General features: G+C 40.5%; 1 protein-coding gene across 2 annotated transcripts in view; it reads right to left on the bottom strand.

The window, feature by feature from the left end:
- prkcaa (protein kinase C, alpha, a) overlaps positions 1–18,186 on the bottom strand; it is a 205,196-nt gene that overhangs the window by 24,724 nt on the left and 162,286 nt on the right. Inside the window, exon 14 of one of the 2 annotated variants that reach the window (XM_070550006.1) lies at positions 12,522–12,924. The exons of the other annotated variant lie outside the window; for it this stretch is intronic. Within the exon in view, the coding sequence (XP_070406107.1) occupies positions 12,748–12,924 (177 nt within the window). The 3' untranslated portion in view covers positions 12,522–12,747. Of the gene's footprint in view, positions 1–12,521; positions 12,925–18,186 lie in introns of those variants that run through there. 2 annotated transcript variants of the gene reach the window in all.

Genomic DNA, 18,186 nt, shown 5'->3' with positions numbered 1-18,186 from the left:
TTGGATGTCTGCTGATGTCATTTCCTACTGAGTTACAACCAGTCAGAGTGAGTTAACCAACAGCTCTGCTCAGCTACTCAGCCGGGCCTTTCCAAGAACCTACCTTTGATCAGATAGGTACCTGAAAGGTACAAATGTGTACGTAAATGAACACCTAACGAAAAAGAATGAAACAATAGCTAAAGAAGCAAGAATTATAAGAAAACAGAAAAAAATCACTGCCACTTGGACAAGAAATGGTGTTGTATAACAAGGTCAAAATGCAAAAATGATCAAAGAGTTGAAAGATCTGAAAGTGTTTCAGAGTAAAAGATGATTTATTCTGTGTGTAGCACTGACTAAATAATGGATACTGGAATCAGCTTAACTATGGAAGCACAAATGAGTTCAAAAAGAATAAATGGATTCTGATGAGAAAATAAATGAACTTGACAGTAAAGTAGATGAAAGTTTATTTGATTTAAAAATAAATAGTAATTATTATGGAGAAGATCAACTAAATAGTGGGTTAATTAACAAGGATTCAGTATCAATCATCCACATAAACAGTAGAAGTTTACTTTCCAAGATGTCAACAATAAAGGATTATTTAGGTACGTTTAAAAGCAAATTCAAAGTCATTGCCATTACTGAGACTTGGCTTAATGATGAAATGATGGCTGAAGTACAAATGGAGGGTTATGAGCTTTATTTTGTAAATAGAATAAATAAAAGAGGTGGTGGGGTTGCCCTGTACATTAACAATGATTTAAAATGTAAATTAGTTGAGAAAATGACTAGGATGGAAGATAATGTTATGGAAATGGTAACAGTGGAAATTAGCAATGACACGTCCAAAAATATAACAATCAGTTGTGTATATAGAGCACCCGGTTCTTGCATCAGGACATTTACAGATGAAATAAATGACTTAGTGGATTATATTAAAAACAAAACCTTGTTCATGTGTGGGGACTTCAACATTAACTTGGAACATCCTGCTGGACAGAGAACATCAAGTGATTTTTTTTGATTTGATATATAGTTTAGGTTTGGTTCCGTTGATAAACAACTCTACCAGGATCACAACCCAAAGTGCAACAATAATTGATAATATATTCACTCATAGAAAGAAGGATCTTATTAAAACTGGGATATTGATGACATATATTAGTGATCATTTACCTATTTTTGTAGAGTCTCAATATCACTATAATAATAAAAATGATATCAAAAAACATAATTTAATTAATTATAAAAGAAATAAATCAGTTAAAGCCCTTGAGGCCCTAAATAAAGATCTTAAAAGGCAGAACTGGGAGGAAGTCTATGTCAATGATGTGAACACTGCATATACATCCTTTATGAAAAATACTGCTGAAATATTTCAATAATAGTTGTAAATTAATTAAAATAACAGGTAAAAGGGATAACCAACCATGGATGACTAAAGGGATCAAAAATGTGTGTGCAAAAAAAATAAAAATCTGTACATGAGATTCTTAGAGTTACAAAACAAAGAAAGACGAAGATATATATGAAAATATTAAAATTAATTAGTAAGAATAATTAGGAAACAGAAAAAAGAGTACTATGGTGAGCTATTGAATAAGAATGGAGACAACACAACAATAAACAATAATATTGTTTGTGTATGTGATTGATAATATTGTTTGTGTATGTGATTAATAGAAATAATACAACATCAAGACTTCCAAACTGCTTTGTTAAGGACAATAAAGACATTTATAAAGTTGAAGAAATTTCTAATGAATTCAATGATTTTTTTTAATAAATGTAGGGAGGAGTCTGGTGAAAAGCAAACCAATAATACAAAATCAAATGAACACAATAACTAGAAATATCAATAGTATGTTCCTTGACAAAGTAGAACAACAAGAAATAAGAAACGTTGTAAAAAACTGTGGAAGCAAAAGATCAAGTGATTGTGATGACTTAGACATGGTGACTGTAAAAGCTATAATCGAATCTGTTACTGAACCATTCACTTACATCTGTAATTTGCCACTATCTACAGGAATCTTCCCTAATTTAATGAAAAATGCCAAGGTGGTTCCACTATTTAAGAGTGGGGATAAACACAGTTTCACTAAATATAGGCCAGTGTCACTGCTTCCACAGTTTTCTAAAATATTACAAAAGGTGTTTGCATCATGGTTGGATAAATTCATTGACAAAAATAAAATTTTAAATCATGAACAGTCTGGCTTTAGGACCAAACATTCAACAGCAATGGCAGTAATGGATTTGGTAGATAAATTATTATCAGCAATAGACAATAAAAACTATTTTGTTAGTGTTTTTAGTGACTTAAAGAAGGCATTTGATGTCATTGATCATTCAAGGCTACTTCTTAAATTACATTGGTTTGGAATAAGTGGTGTGGCTCATCAATGGGTTAATAGTTATTTAGACAATAGGAAACAGTTTGTTCAAATAAATGACGCCATATCTGATATTCATTATGGAGTGCCACAAGGGTCGGTCCTCGGACCTAAACTGTTCATAATGTTTATTAATGACCTTGTAAATGTATCTCATATACTTGGTACAGTTTTATTTGCAGATGATACCCCATTGTTTTATTCAGGATTAAATATACATGAAGTAACTCAAGTAATAAACAGTGAACTGGTTAAAGTAAAAAAATGGTTTGATATAAATAGACTGTCATTGAACCTGAACAAAACAAACTTTATACTGTTTAACAACAAAAGAAGCCGTGATGTATCTTTAACGATAGATGGAATGGAAATTCAAAGAGTAAAAGAAACCAAATTTCTTGGAGTCATGTTTGATGGGAGTCTCACTTGGAACTCACATATAAGTTATATAAAGGGGAAAGTTGCCAAAGCCATAGCAGTATTATATATATATATATATAATATATATATTATATAGTATGGTTATAAATTGTAAGTCGCTTTGGATAAAAGCATCTGCCAAATAAATAAACATAATTATATAGAGTCAAGTTTCTACTAAATCAGTCTGGGTTATTAACATTGTATCACTCACTGATTGAACCATATTTAATTTATTGTTTAGAAATTTGGGGAGCCACATGCAAAACATTTACTCAACCTTTGTTCGTCTTATAAAAAAGAGCATTGAGGATCATTAATAACAGTAACTACAGAGATCACTCTAATCCATTATTCATTCGATATAAAATACTAAAATTTCCTGACTTGGTAGAGTGGAAAATTTTGCAAATTATGTACTGAGCGAATATCAGTAATTTACCAAATAATATTCAGAAAATGTTTCATAAGAGAGTAAGTGGGTACATTGTTAAAAGGGACTGATGTCTTTAAAACACCTAAATTCAGAACCAAAATGAAGGAATGTAATATTTCTGTAAATGGTGTAAGATTGTGGAGTGCCCTTAACAGAGAAATTAAAAAATCAAACTCACTTGCTATATTAAAAAAATTATAAAATCTATTGTATTAAGTAATTATGAAAAGGTAAATTAAAATGTCAATGATTATATATAAAAATTAGAAAGGGACTGAGGTTATATTGTATATGTTTTACAGATAATTTTCTTTTGTAAAAAGGGGCAGAAATTATAAGATTTTTCTTCTGTCTGGTCTTTTTCATTCAAATGTACTTTTTTTCTCATTATGTTTATGTTCTGTATTTTCTAGTGTTTATTTTATAAATTTTGAATGAAAAAAAAGATACTCCGAAACTTCCTGAAAACGGCTCACTCGGCTGGATCGGTGAAGTGGAGGCATTCCGGGAAGTTCCCGTAAATATACACTGATGATCCATTAGTGGAAACACGCCTTTAATGTTTTTATAACACCCACCTTTTTACCTCTGTGAAATAACAGCAGGTGTAATCATGTGCATGAATGCAACTTGTGCTAATACGCCCATGGAAGCAGAAGGATGACAACGTGTTGTATGTAAAAACATTAAAACACTTAGACGAGAAATGCATCACATTACTCTGAGCAATAAATATACACAACCCATTTATTTATTTTTGATTTATTGCTGCAGGCTTTTAAAAAGAAATCTGAGTAGCGTTTGACCTCTGCAGCATGCCAGCAGCCTCGAGACACTCTGCTAGCTTACAAACGCAGACAAGCAAAGCACGAGAAATGGGAAACGCCCACGAGTTAAAGCAAAACGCATCCACGTGAATCACCACACATAAACAAAATGCACAGCAATGTGATGAGGTGTGTGGATGCAACACACCTGACCTCTGCCTGTCCTCTGGGACACCAGAACACACACAAACACAGGTGGACAAATGCCTCCAGATATTAGGCTATCCTGGGGGCAGATGCAGAACCTCCAGAGGCAAGCATTTGCCCATCTTTGAGAGTGTATGTATAACATGCATATGAATGTCACTTTAAATTACAAAGGGTAGCGTCACAGGATGGACATATTCCTCACCTGTAATTTTCAGTTACAATCCTCAGAGCTTCACAAATGTTTGTTTACAAATCGGCTTTCCCACTGGATGCTTTTCTACTTTCGGTAACTCTATGAACCACAAAGACAGGGGCTGCTTTGCCTGTTTGACTGCTGCTGGTCTGAGATAAATGTCCTGCAACAGAGGTTGACTCCTTTCATAACAACTCAAGATGAGCTGCTCTCTGAAGCAGATCATCTCTCTTTACTCTGATGATAGCTGCTTTGGATGAACAAAGAAATTAGCTGTGACACGTCAAAGAGCAGCTGGTGCAACTTCAGACAGAAAGGGTTACGCTAAAGTGAGTGTAGATAAAGGATGTAGTAAATAGTAAAAGTTCATAGAATCTAATCTCATTCTACAGATGAAAGCCAAAAATTGTTTGTTTGTTTGTTTGTTTGTTTGGGGATAAATGCTGAATACCAGATGTAATAAAAAGGTAATTTATTGGTTTTGTTGATCACAGCAGTGAGAATACTTTTAAACTGACACTGGAAAAAAAAAAAAAAAAGATAAACCTAAAACCTCACTTTGAGATCTGATTCTTTTTGGGTTGATTTAAAAAGACAGCACAGAAGATAGTACTACTTATTGAGATGATTAAGACCAAAATAGATTCTAAAGTCTCACAAAGTGTGTAACATTTAAAGTTTATTCTTCTGTAATGACTCTGCTGAGACCCTGGTGGGTTCAAAACCTTGTCGGAGCAAACACCCATTTATCGTCATCTGTGAGATAAAGTATATTATTGTGTTCAAGAATATATATACATACATATATATATACATACATATATATATATATATATATATACATATATATATATATATATATATATATATATATATATATATATATATATATATATATATATATATACATACATACATACATATATATATACATACATACATATATATATATATATATATATATATATATATATATATATATATATATATATATATATACATACATACATACATATATATATACATACATACATATATATATATATATATATATATATATATATATATATATATATATATATATATATATATATATATATATAACAATTGGAAACCATTTTTTGAGACTCTATGTAGCATTTATAGCATGTTTGGAGTTACAAACAACGAACGAGACAAACATGCTAGTGCTTCAAACTTGTTCTTTGTGGTTTTCCTCTCAACCAAATAGGATATTAGCATTAGACTAGCTAGCAGATGCTCAGGTTAGTAACAGCAGTAGCCCAGACTAGCGTTAGCAGCGGTGCAGGTTCATGTTAGCAGTGGTTCAAGTTAGCATCACTAGTGGCTCAGGTTAGTTTTAACAGAGGTTCAGGTTAACATTAGCAGTGGCTCAGGTTATTGTTAGCTGTCACTTAGGTTTGCATTAGCTGTGGCTCAGATTAGCATAAGCTGTAGCTCAGGTTATCATTAGCAGTGGTTCAGGATAGCGTGAGCAGTAGCGCAGGTTAGCATTGTTCTGAGGCTAGCATTACCGTGACCAGCATTCATTCATTCATATACAGTGGGGCAAAAAAGTATTTAGTCAGCCACCGATTGTGCAAGTTCTCCCACTTAAAATGATGACAGAGGTCAGTAATCTACATCATAGGTACACTTCAACTGTGAGAGACAGAATGTGAAAAAAAATCCATGAATTCACATGGCAGGATTTTTAAAGAATTTATTTGTAAATCGGGGTGGAAAATAAGTATTTGGTCACTTCAAACAAGGAAAATCTCTGGCTCTCACAGACCTGTAGCGTCTTCTTTAAGAAGCTTTTCTGTCCTCCACTCGTTACCTGTATTAATGGCACCTGTTTGAACTCATTATCTGTATAAAAGACACCTGTCCACAGCCTCAAACAGTCAGACTCCAAACTCCACTATGGCCAAGACCAAAGAGCTTTCGAAGGACACCAGGAAAATAATTGTAGACCTGCACCAGACTGGGAAGAGTGAATCTACAATAGGCAAGCAGCTTGGTGTGAAAAACTCAACTGTGGGAGCAATTATCAGAAAATGGAAGACATACAAGACCACTGATAATCTCCCTCGATCTGGGGCTCCACGCAAGATCTCATCCCGTGGGGTCAAAATGATCATGAGAACGGTGAGCAAGAATCCCAGAGCCACACGGGGGGACCTGGTGAATGACCTGCAGAGAGCTGGGACCACAGTAACAAAGGTCACCATCAGTAACACACTACAACGGCAGGGAATCAAATCCTGCAGTGCCAGACGTGTTCCGCTGCTGAAGCCAGTGCATGTCCAGGCCCGTCTGAAGTTTGCCAGAGAGCACATGGATGATACAGCAGAGGATTGGGAGAATGTCATGTGGTCAGATGAAACCAAAGTAGAACTTTTTGGTATGAACTCAACTCGTCGTGTTTGGAGGAGGAAGAATACTGAGTTGCATCCCAAGAACACCATACCTACTGTGAAGCATGGGGGTGGGAACATCATGCTTTGGGGCTGTTTTTCTGCTAAGGGGACAGGACGACTGATTCGTGTTAAGGACAGAATGAATGGGGCCATGTATCATGAGATTCTGAGCCAAAACCTCCTTCCATCAGTGAGAGCTTTGAAGATGAAACGTGGCTGGGTCTTCCAACACGACAATGGTCCCAAACACACCGCCCGGGCAACAAAGGAGTGGCTCCGTAAGAAGCATTTGAAAGTCCTGGAGTGGCCTAGCCAGTCTCCAGACCTCAACCCCATAGAAAATCTGTGGAGGGAGTTGAAAGTGTGTTGCTCGGCGACAGCCCCAAAACATCACTGCTCTCGAGAAGATCTGCATGGAGGAATGGGCCAAAATACCAGCTACTGTGTGTGCAAACCTGGTAAGGACCTATAGTAATCGTTTGACCTCTGTTATTGCCAACAAAGGTTATGTTACAAAGTATTGAGTTGAGTTTTTGTTATTGACCAAATACTTATTTTCCACCCTGATTTACAAATAAATTCTTTAAAAATCCTGCCATGTGAATTCATGGATTTTTTTTTCACATTCTGTCTCTCACAGGTGAAGTGTACCTATGATGAAAATTACTGACCTCTGTCATCATTTTAAGTGGGAGAACTTGCACAATCGGTGGCTGACTAAATACTTTTTGCCCCACTGTATTGCAGATGCTGAAGTGGACTGGGGCATGCAGATTTAAGGTGGTGTGTCTAATTTTATAAAGCGTTAAACCAGATTTTCTCAGAACAAACTACTTTTCTGTGACCTTTGCAACATTACTAATATTCTTAGGAAAGCAGGTTGGAGGTATGCTACATTACACATCCCAAGCTGCCTATGTTCAACAACATAAAGGTTAATGAAGTTTTAAATTCTACAACTGCGTTGAAATTGAAATAAATATATAAGTATACCAGATAAATCTTTGTTTCTTTACTAGGCCTAATACTCATCATTCTTCTTAGGTTTTTTACACGTTTTCTTTACACTATAGACTCTGAACTGCAGGAGTACCAAGAGGTCAGTAAACATGTTTCCCAGTCCCTTCCACCACCAGAAAATCTTCCATTTTGATGTTTTTATTCTAACTTTAATTTTCAGAAAGCAGAACTGGTAGGTGGTTTAAATGTTTAAAAACCAAAGAACCAAAGGAGATGAGTGGCAGCATCGCCAGAAGGACCAAAAGCGTTAATACAAAGCAAAATAAACAAATAAAAATCTGGTAAAATATTAATAGGCAGCAAAGTCAATTCTCCTCTGATCTCCTCTTTGCTTCTGATTTGACAGAATGGTTGAAGTCATGCAGTATTTATTCGTTTGTTTTTATCCTGCAGAGGTAAACCCCAAACTAAAGTTTGAAAATTGGTATGGAAGAACAGGTTCGCATGGATCAGTGTGAGCTCAAAAGCATTTATTATAAAATGCTTTGGGGGGTTTAGCTTGAAAAAAAAAGAGTGTAGGATTGGTTTAGAAGAGAAACATTTAAAAGAAATGGCTTTTTAAAAAATTTCATCGAGCATGACGTGATTTTGTTTCCACGAGATTATCTTTGATCATGAAACGTCAGTTCCAACACTCAAGGAAATTTAAATTACTCAGTGATGATCCAAAAGAGTTCAAATGAAGGCAACTAAACTTCTTTGGTTGCTTGAAGACGTTTCGCTTTTCAGCTTTGTCAACTCTGACTGGAATATTATAAATGACCTGCACTTGTATAGTGCCTCTCAGAGTAAGGACTCCAAAGCGCTTTACACTACAGTGATTCATCCATTCACACACACATTCACACACTGATGGTGATGAGCTACCATGTAGCCACAGCTGCCCTGGGGCGCACTGACAGAGGCGAGGCTGAGAGGGAGATTAAAGCTTATAAGCTGTAGCTGTCTGTTATTTAACGAGCCGAAACTACTCTGGCACCCCACCTCTCTGCCCCCTGATGAGTCGATGTGTTGATTAGATGCAGGAAGGTGTGACCTAGACTGAAACTGCTTAGGAATTCAATTCAAAGCTGCATTATAGGTACTGGAAAGGTGAAATCTAAGCCCCCCTCCCCTATTTAAAGTAGGTTTTTCACGTTTGACATAGATAGCTTCCTTTACTCCTCTCTCACCCATCTGTTCTCTGTCCAGAATGTGTACTCTGTCATCTTCAAAAGTGTGTCCCTTGTCCTTCAAGTGTAGGTGGACTGCAGAGTCTTGACCTGAAGAGGTGGCTCTCCTGTGTTGTGCCATGCGCTTGTGTAACTGTTGTTTAGCTTCCCCAACGTAAAGATCTGGACAGTCCTCGCTACATTGGACTGCATAAATGACGCCACTGAGTTTCTGTTTGGGTGTTTTGCCTTTTGGATGGACCCGTTTCTGTCTGAGGGTGTTGTTGGGTTTAAAGTTTACCGGGAAGTTGTTTGGAGAAGATTCTTCCAAGTTTCTCTGAGACTCCTGCCACATATGGGATAACAGTGCCTTCGCGCCTGTTGTCCTTTTCTTTGCTGGCTGCTGCTGTGGATGCTTTTCCAGACTTCTTTGTTGATTTCACAAAGACCCAGTTAGGCCATCTGCAGTTCTGGAGAGCTTTCTGGATGGGTTACTTACTAACTCGTTGATGCTTCAAGAAATGTTTTAAAACCTTTTGCAGCTGTCGCACTGCGTGTCGGATTCTGATTGTAGCTTCCCAATGCCTTGCTGCAAAACAAACATGGCGCCTTGAGAGGGTGAAATCCCTGCATTGTTCTTAGGAAGGCAAAAGGAAGTCACCCATTTCTGTATCACGCTTCAGTCTTTTTAATTAGCTCGAGGGAAACGTCTGAGTAAAATCCCCAAACTCCCTTCTCCAAATCCATCTTCCCCCCTCTGGAATCACGCTGACCTTCTGTCCAGCATGACAGCTGCCAACAAACTCAGCTGCATGATCTGATGACTTGTTCCCACTTACGATTTAATCTCACAGTTTTTTAAATATGTTCATATGAGACGAGATGACTCGTTAAGCTGAGCAAACTGAAAGCAGCTTAATGTGAAAACTGAAAGATCTAACTCACTCTGGATCTCAAACACGATCAAAGATGTAGAAACGGCTTCACCTTGTTTACACATCACACACATTTAATGAGGAGAGACAAGCTGCTTTAAATGCTGCGACGTAGCTCGGAGGAATGTTTTATAATAACGGGGTGAAGTAGGTTAATGCTCGACAGCATGTCACTGAGGTCCTTTTGCTGCAACGTGGCACATCTGGTGCACTGTGTCACTGAAATGTGACCTCAGAGTCTTTCTAGCAGAGTTGTGTGGAACAAGGAGTTTAAACATGAAAAGCATTTAGACACATCAGGTCAATGCAGTGGGGGGAGCTGCCGCCCTACGTCGGCTTGTGTGATGATGATTAGAAAGGGAGGAAAGAAAGAAGTTTGTTTTTCCTTTAGCTATCACTACTTATTAAAGTATTACAGCGTTAGAGACAGGGAGAAGCATAGACGCTGGACACAGAGTTGGTGAATTTGTGCCAAAAACAACAACAAAAAAAACTGGATAAAAATAAACACTAGATGGGTTTTAGGCCATCCTGCAAAGCCTTAGCGTGACTCGGATGTGACTCGATGCCCTTGCCCCAACGATCCAAGTGGACACTGGACAGTTTCAAGCACTGTGACCTTTGTTTTCTGAACCGGCATTTTAAATACAAATCTTTGTGTCTATTTTTTTACTGAAATCTCTAGATGTGTCAGTGAGGCTGATCCTTGAGTCCCACTGATAGGTCGATATGATGGAAATGGTAGCGTGTGAGCTGTACTCGGCATCCTGTCCTCTCATCTTGTTTTATTTTTATTTATTTATCACACTCCACAAAAGCCTCTGGTCAGAATAGCTGATTCACCAAAGTGTGTGTGTGTGTGTGTGTGTGTGTACGTGCGCATTGACAATACATAGGAAAAAAAGACAGATCTTTGTGATTTCTTGTGTGTTTAGATTTAGATTTTGTCAACATATGTGCTTTTGTGTTTGTTTATGCTTGTGGCTTGATATACGTGTGAGTGCCTGTGTGTGTGCGCACGCGCGCGTGTGTGTGTGTGTATATGCATTTTGTAAGTGGTTTGTGTGTGTGCATGGGGATTGCTGCAGACATCTCTCATCCATTAGACTTAATGCTACGTGACAGTTCTGGATCACACTGCTAGCTATTCAAGACTACTCTCCTCACCTCACCAAACCACACACACACACACACACACACACACACACACACACACACACACACACACACACACACACACACACACACACACACACAAGTGGCAGCCTATGCTGTCTTAACCTTTGAATGCAATAGGTTTATGGAACTCAAAAGTATTCAAAATTCAATAAATAAATAAGACATTATGAAATGAATATCTACATGAAGAAATACTAGACAATCATATAATCTGACAATGAAATGATGAAATAACAGAATGTTATGTAAAATATAAGCTCAATATTATGAAATATTTTTCATTCTTCTTGTAAAATGTCTTTATTAATATAATGTTTTTTCAAAAGTCATTTTTTCATAATAATACTAGTTAATATTGAGCCATTTTTATTTAATTCATTCAGTTTTATTACATAACGTCTTTTTAGCAAGGACAGCTTTTATTTCATAATAGTGTTTTTTCCCATGGCTGATTTATTTCATAATGAGACTTTACAGCAGAATGTCTCAGTCTGTCAGTCAAGCCAGTGGGTGTGACCAACCATCAATATCGTTTAGTTTTCCTGGATTTATCTGTAATAGAACAAGGCTATCCCAGCATGCTTTGCAAGCCGACTGTGGACTTTCAACAGGAAAAGAAAATGGGGAGAGCTACAACGTTTTAAACGTAATTTTGTTTAAAAACTAGCAGTAGAAAACTAAAAAGCTTAAAGCGGTTCTGTTTATAGACATTTTTCATTTGTGTATTTGTTTTTTGAAATTACATTTTAGGCAGAAATCAGCCAGAATGAGCTTGTATTGCGGATCCCACAGTTATACCCCCCCCCCCCCCCCCCCCCCCCGTGTGTGTGTGTGTGTGTGTGTGTCAAATTAAACTTGTCATTTGTTTTAGGGTTAGGGCTACACACAACCACAGAAGTTCTTCTGTGTTCGGCTGTGAAAAGTAGTTTTACATTCAGGGATTTACACAGCTGACACGTTTTAATGAAGTAAAAATTGTTTGTGTGAAGAATATATTTTTTATCTTCTCATGTGGATAAATGTAAAAATGTGTTTTTTGCCTTTTTGTCACCTGTGGTCTCTGATTTTCTCTGTTTAGGACTGCAGGTGTCCAGGGTCAGGAGAGGCTTTACCTGTTGGTCCTCCTAGGAGAGAGGCCTTCTACTGTCATCATGTTAATGTTATTTAGCTGTTTGATACGTATTTTAACACATTTATTAAAGCAAATACTAACTGATAACCTTTTTTGGTCATTGATTGTATCACCAGTTTTATTATTACAGATGTTTTTGAACATGTTACAAGAACAGAAAATAAAAAGATGGTAAGGAGACAAGATTATTTATAATATGTGACAACTATTTACAGATCAAGACCAGTATAGACCAGTTATGTATGGTTAAAGAAAGATTAACCTGAGTGACTCTTCCTGGATCATTTATTTAAACTGAGTGAGCAGGAAGTCTTTGGCAGGTGTAGCTGGATCTGCTGCAGGAGGATCCAGATGTGGATGGAGGGCTGGAACAGACCCATGGCTGGACGTTTCTGGTCAGAGGGTGGAACATCGTACAGGACGGTCTGCAGAGAGCTTTGGGACGCTTCCTCTCACTGTCCACTCCATCGTCCATCTACAGGGACTGCTGGGCTTGCTCAGATGATGGCTGTTACATCTCTATGAATGACTTGCCTGTTTACAATTGTGGTGGTCTGATAGTACCTCCTCCAGGAAAGAGCTCCACTGACCTCCTCCACACACATCTTGCTCAGGCTCATCCTCCAGGGCCACAACTTCACCAGCACAGAGGCAGATGTGCAGCACAGTGCATGCTGACATGAAATAGATTAAAAATATGTTTTTATTATTGAAAAATGTAAAACAAACACCTTATCATGGTGGAGGAGTTTGAGTGCCCTAATGATCCTAGGAGCTATGCTGTCTGGGGCACTTTGTGCCTCTGGTAGGGTCTCCCATGACAAATTGGTCTTAGGTGAAGGGTGAGACAAAGAACGGTTCAGAGGATCTTTCATGGATGTACAATCAAAGAGTCGGAGTACCCGGCCCGGAGGGTTACCGGAGTCCCACCCTGGAGCCAGGCCTGGGATTGGGGCCCGTGAGTGAGCGCCTGGTGGCCGGGCTTTGGCACATGGGGCCTTGCCAGGCCCAGCCCGAACCGGATACATGGGCTCATCAACCCGTGGACACACCACCCGAAGGAGGAACATGAAGGGTCCGGTGTAGTGTGGATCGGGTGGCAGACCAAGGCGGGAGCCTTGGAGGTCCGATCCCCGGACAAGGAAACTGGTTTTTGGGACATTGAATGTCACCTGGCTGGCAGGGAGGGAGCAGGAGCTTGTGGCAGAGGTTGAGCGTTACCGGCTAGATATAGTCGGACTCACCTCGGCACATAGCATTGGCTCTAGAACCCAAGTCCTTGAGAGGGGTTGGACACTCTCCTTTGCTGGAGTTACTCTGGGTGAGAGGCGGAGGGCTGGGGTTGGCTTTTTGTTAGCCCCAAGACTCTCTTCCTGTGTGTTGGGGTTTACCCCGGGGGACGAGAGGGTAGCTTCCCTGCGCCTTCGGGTCAGGGAACGTGTCCTGACTGTTGTTTGTGCTTATGGGCCAAATATCAGTTCAGAGGACCCACCCCTTTTGGAGTCCCTGGGACAAGTGCTAGATAGTGCTCCATCAGGGACTCCATTGTCCTGCTGGGGGACTTCAACGCTCACGTGGGAAATGACAGCTTGACCTGGAGGGGTGTGATTGGGAGAAACGGCCCGCCTGATCTGAACTTGAGTGGTGTTTCGTTATTGGACTTCTGTGCAAGCCGCAGTTTGGCCATAATGAACACCAGGTTCGAACATAAGGATGCCCATCGGTACACTTGGTACCAGGGCAGCCTAGGTTGCAGGCCGATGATAGACTTTGTAGTCGTGTCATCTGACCTGCGGCCGTATGTTTTGGAAACCCGAGTGAAGAGAGGAGCCGAGCTGTCAACTGATCACAACCTGGTGGTGAGGTGGATCCGATGGCATGGGAAGATGCCACATAGACCTGGCAGACCCAATCGCATAGTGAGGGTCTGCTGTGAATGCCTGGCAGAAGAACCTGTCAAGACGGTCTTCAACTCCCACCTCCGGCAGAACTTTGACCGTGTCCCGAGAGCAGTAGGGGGACATTGACTCCGAGTGGGCCACCAGTTGGTGGATACCAGAGGTTCGAGGAGCCGTCAGGCTGAAGAAGGAGGCCTACAGTGCGTGGCTGGTCTGTGGGTCTCTGGAGGCAGCTGACAGGTACCGGATAGCCAAGTGGGGTGCATCAGTGGCAGTTGCTGAGGCAAAATCTCGGGCGTGGGAGGAGTTTGGTGAGGCCATGGAGAAAGACTATCGATCGGCACCAAAGAGGTTCTGGCAAACGGTCCGGCGCCTCAGGAGAGGAAGGCAGCAAGTCGCTCACACTGTTTACAGTGGGGATGGGGAGCTGCTGACGTCAACTGGGGCTATAGTCGGACAGTGGAAGGAATACTTTGAGGAGGTCCTCAATCCCACCTATGGGCATTCCGAGGAGGAACCAGAGCCGGGAGACCTGGGGATGGACTGTCCAATCTCGGGGGCAGAAGTTGCTGAGGTAGTCAAACAACTACACAGCAGCTGAGCCCCGGGAGTGGATGAGATTCGTCCTGGGTATCTCAAGGCTATGTATGTTGTAGGGCTGCCGTGGTTGACACGTCTCTGCAACATTGCGTGGTCATCGGGGGCAGTTCCTGTGGAGTAGCAGCCCGGGGTGGTGGTCCCCATCTTTAAGAAGGGTGACCTGAGGGTGTGTTCCAACTATAGGGGGATCACACTCCTGTAAAGTTCTACTCCAAGGTACTGGAGAGGAGGGTCCGATCGATAGTTGAATCTCAGATTGAGGAGGAGCAATGTGGTTTCGTCCTGGCCATGGAACTGTGGACAAGCTCTATACCATTGCAAGGGTGATGGAGGGGGCATGGGAGTTTGCTCAACCAATCCACATGTGCTTTGTGGATTTGGAGAAGGCTTATGACTGTGTCCCCAGGGGCACCCTGTGGGGGACGCTCCAGGAGTATGGGGTGGGTGACTTTCTGTTAAGGGCCATTCAGTCCCTTTACCAGAGGAGCGTGAGTTTGGTCCGCATAGCCGGTAGTAAGTCGGACCAGTTCCCGGTGAGGGTTGGACTCTGCCAGGGCTGCCCTTTGTCACCAGTTCTGTTCATTACCTTTATGGACAGAATTTCTAGGCGCAGCCGTGGTGTGGAGTGTGTTGAGTTTGGTGGCAGGAGAATCTCGTCTCTGCTTTTTGCGGATGATGAGGTTCTCCTAGCTTCATCCAGCTCTGACCTTCAGCTCTTGCTGGGTAGGTTCGCAGCCGAGTGTGAAGCGGCTGGGATGAGGATCAGCACCTCCAAATCTGAGACCATGGTTCTCGACCGGAAAAGGGTGGCTTGCCAACCAAGTATCTCAGGGTCTTGTTCACGAATGAGGGTAGGAGGGATCAGGAGATCGACAGGCGGATTGGTTCAGCATCTGCAGTGATGCGGACGCTGAGCCGATCTGTCGTGGTGAAGAGGGAGCTGAGCCAGAAAGCCAGGCTTTCGATTTACCGGCCGATCTACGCCCCAATCCTCACCTATGGTCATGAGCTTTGGGTAATGACCAAAAGAACGAGATCGCGGATACAACCGGCTGAAATGAGTTTCCTCCGTAGGGTGGCCAGACTCAGTCTTAGAGTGAGGAGTTCGGACATTCGGGAGGGACTTGGAGTAGAACCGCTGCTCCTCCGGATCGAAAGGAGTCAGTTGAAGTGGTTTGGGCATCTGGCCAGGATGCCTCCTGGACGCCTCCCTGGGGAGGTGTTTCGGGCATATCCTGCCAGCAGGAGGGTCGACCCAGGACACGTTTGACAGGTTACATCTCCAATCTGGTCCAGGAATGCCTTGGGGTCCTGCCGGAGGAGCTGGTGGAGGTGGCCGGGGAGAGGACGGTCTGGAGCTCCCTTGTTGGGATGCTGCCGCCGCGACCCGGACCCGGATAAGCGGAGGAAGTAAAACAAACATATAACCTGCAGTACGTTGGTTCTGTTCGGTTTAAAGAAAGGCAGCAGGGAAAACTACAGAGAATTTACATTTTTAAGACATATCTAATCATTATTAGGCTTAAGTTGAATAAACAAACGCACATTGAAAACACTTCAATGCTATTTTGTTAAAAAGCCAGTTTTTTAAAACGTTTTACCCTCATTTGATGCAAAATAAGAAGTTTTAAGGTCCAATTAACATTAGAAAATGTCCTGCTGCATTCAACATTTTTAATGCATTTGGTTTATATTAATTACCTACACAATAATACTCTGTAGAAATGTGTTGTGTACTTTTTACCAGTTCACTAACCAGTTCATTCTGTAGCTTAAAACATACATGAAAGTTAACATGTAAGTCCTGAAAGCTTCTAGAATAAACAAAATTACTTAACCTGAAAACATTTGTGAACAAACGTTGGTGATGGACGTGAAGCCGCTGTAGCTCCTTAAATATTCCTGCTCGATTTTCGCTAGCTTTAGCATTTTTCCTTTGCATGTAGCTACCGCCACGGCTGTGATGGGACCTATGGGCCACAAAGCCACTAGGTTCCGGTCTTAGCAGTCGAGCAAGGACCCAGCCTTACTAGACCGGCGAGGACCCGCACTCATAAGCATCCTGCCCACGGATTCAGACACACGAGCACCGTGTCCATACTTTGTGAGTGATTGCTTTTGTCTGACTGAACTAGCAGCCAATGACACACTGGCTCCACCCCGTTGGTCTTGACTGACAGACTGAGACATTCTGCTGTAAAGTCTCATTATGAAATAAATCAGCCATGGGAAAAAACACTATTATGAAATAAAAGCTGTCTTTGCTAAAAAGACGTTATGTAATAAAACTGAATGAATTAAATAAAATGGCTCAATATTAATTAGTATTATCATGAAAAAAAGACTTGAAAAAACATATTAATGAAGACATTTTACAAGAAGAATGAAAAATATTTCATAATATTGAGCTTAGATTTTACATAACATTCTGTTATTTCATCATTTCATTGTCAGATTACATGGTTGACTAGTATTTCTTCATGTAGATATTTATTTCATAAGGTCTTATTTATTTATTGAATTTTGAATACTTTTGAGTTCCTTATAGGTTGGCATAAGGGACTTCATTCAGAAACATAAGAACAAAGAAGCACAATGATGGCCGACACCAGCCCTCTAACGGGCACCATGGAGTGTGCTGTTTGGATGTTTGCCTTGCTGCTGCTGCTGCTGGATTCCTTTGAGGAATGTTTGTGTTATGAAGCAGATCGGAGCATATCAGGTCATACTTGAGTGACTTATTTTTGAAAGCATTTCGCTGTACTGCCAGCTGTGGTCAGTTTCCATCACTGATGATATTAATGAGCAGTCTTGGGGTTACACTTTAGGAGAAATAACACCTTTTTGACATGAAAACCAGAGAATGTTGACTATGTTCACATCACATTCACAGTATGGTATGACATAGGGGCCCAAGAGGTGTTTCTCTGCATTTAAAAAATTTCAATGCAGCAGTACTTTATGATTATACACCCAATTTTGAGTAAAGCATTTAACTCTGGGATGATATACCTGACTACATGTTTGCATCTGTGGGTATTGACAGCATTATTTAGCTGGTTTGGGCTGATTTTCACTGTGTATCTATCTTTACAGGCACGTATTACAGCTGCAGCTATACTGCAGTCTTCAGCATTTTTACTGTGGCCAACAAACTGTCTGTTTTAAAGTTGCATTATGTGCACAAATAATTAAAAGCAAGCTGCACCACTGTGTCACAACTACTTATTAAGTAACTTAGGTGGTGAATGTAACGTGTCTTTAACATCTCTAATGTTTCATGTTCTAACAGCTATTGTAATCATTTAGTTTCAGTTGTAAAGTGTTTAGAAATGTTCAGGCATCTAGTCTGAAAATCACAGCTTGAGCAGAAGTTTCTGATGAGTTGCTGCACATTGTTAGCGTAGAATCTAGACCAGGGCTATTCAATTCCAGGCC

This window comes from Nothobranchius furzeri, chromosome 4 (assembly GCF_043380555.1).
Source record: "Nothobranchius furzeri strain GRZ-AD chromosome 4, NfurGRZ-RIMD1, whole genome shotgun sequence".
NCBI lineage: Eukaryota > Metazoa > Chordata > Actinopteri > Cyprinodontiformes > Nothobranchiidae > Nothobranchius > Nothobranchius furzeri.
This window is presented reverse-complemented; position numbering and strand designations above follow the sequence as displayed.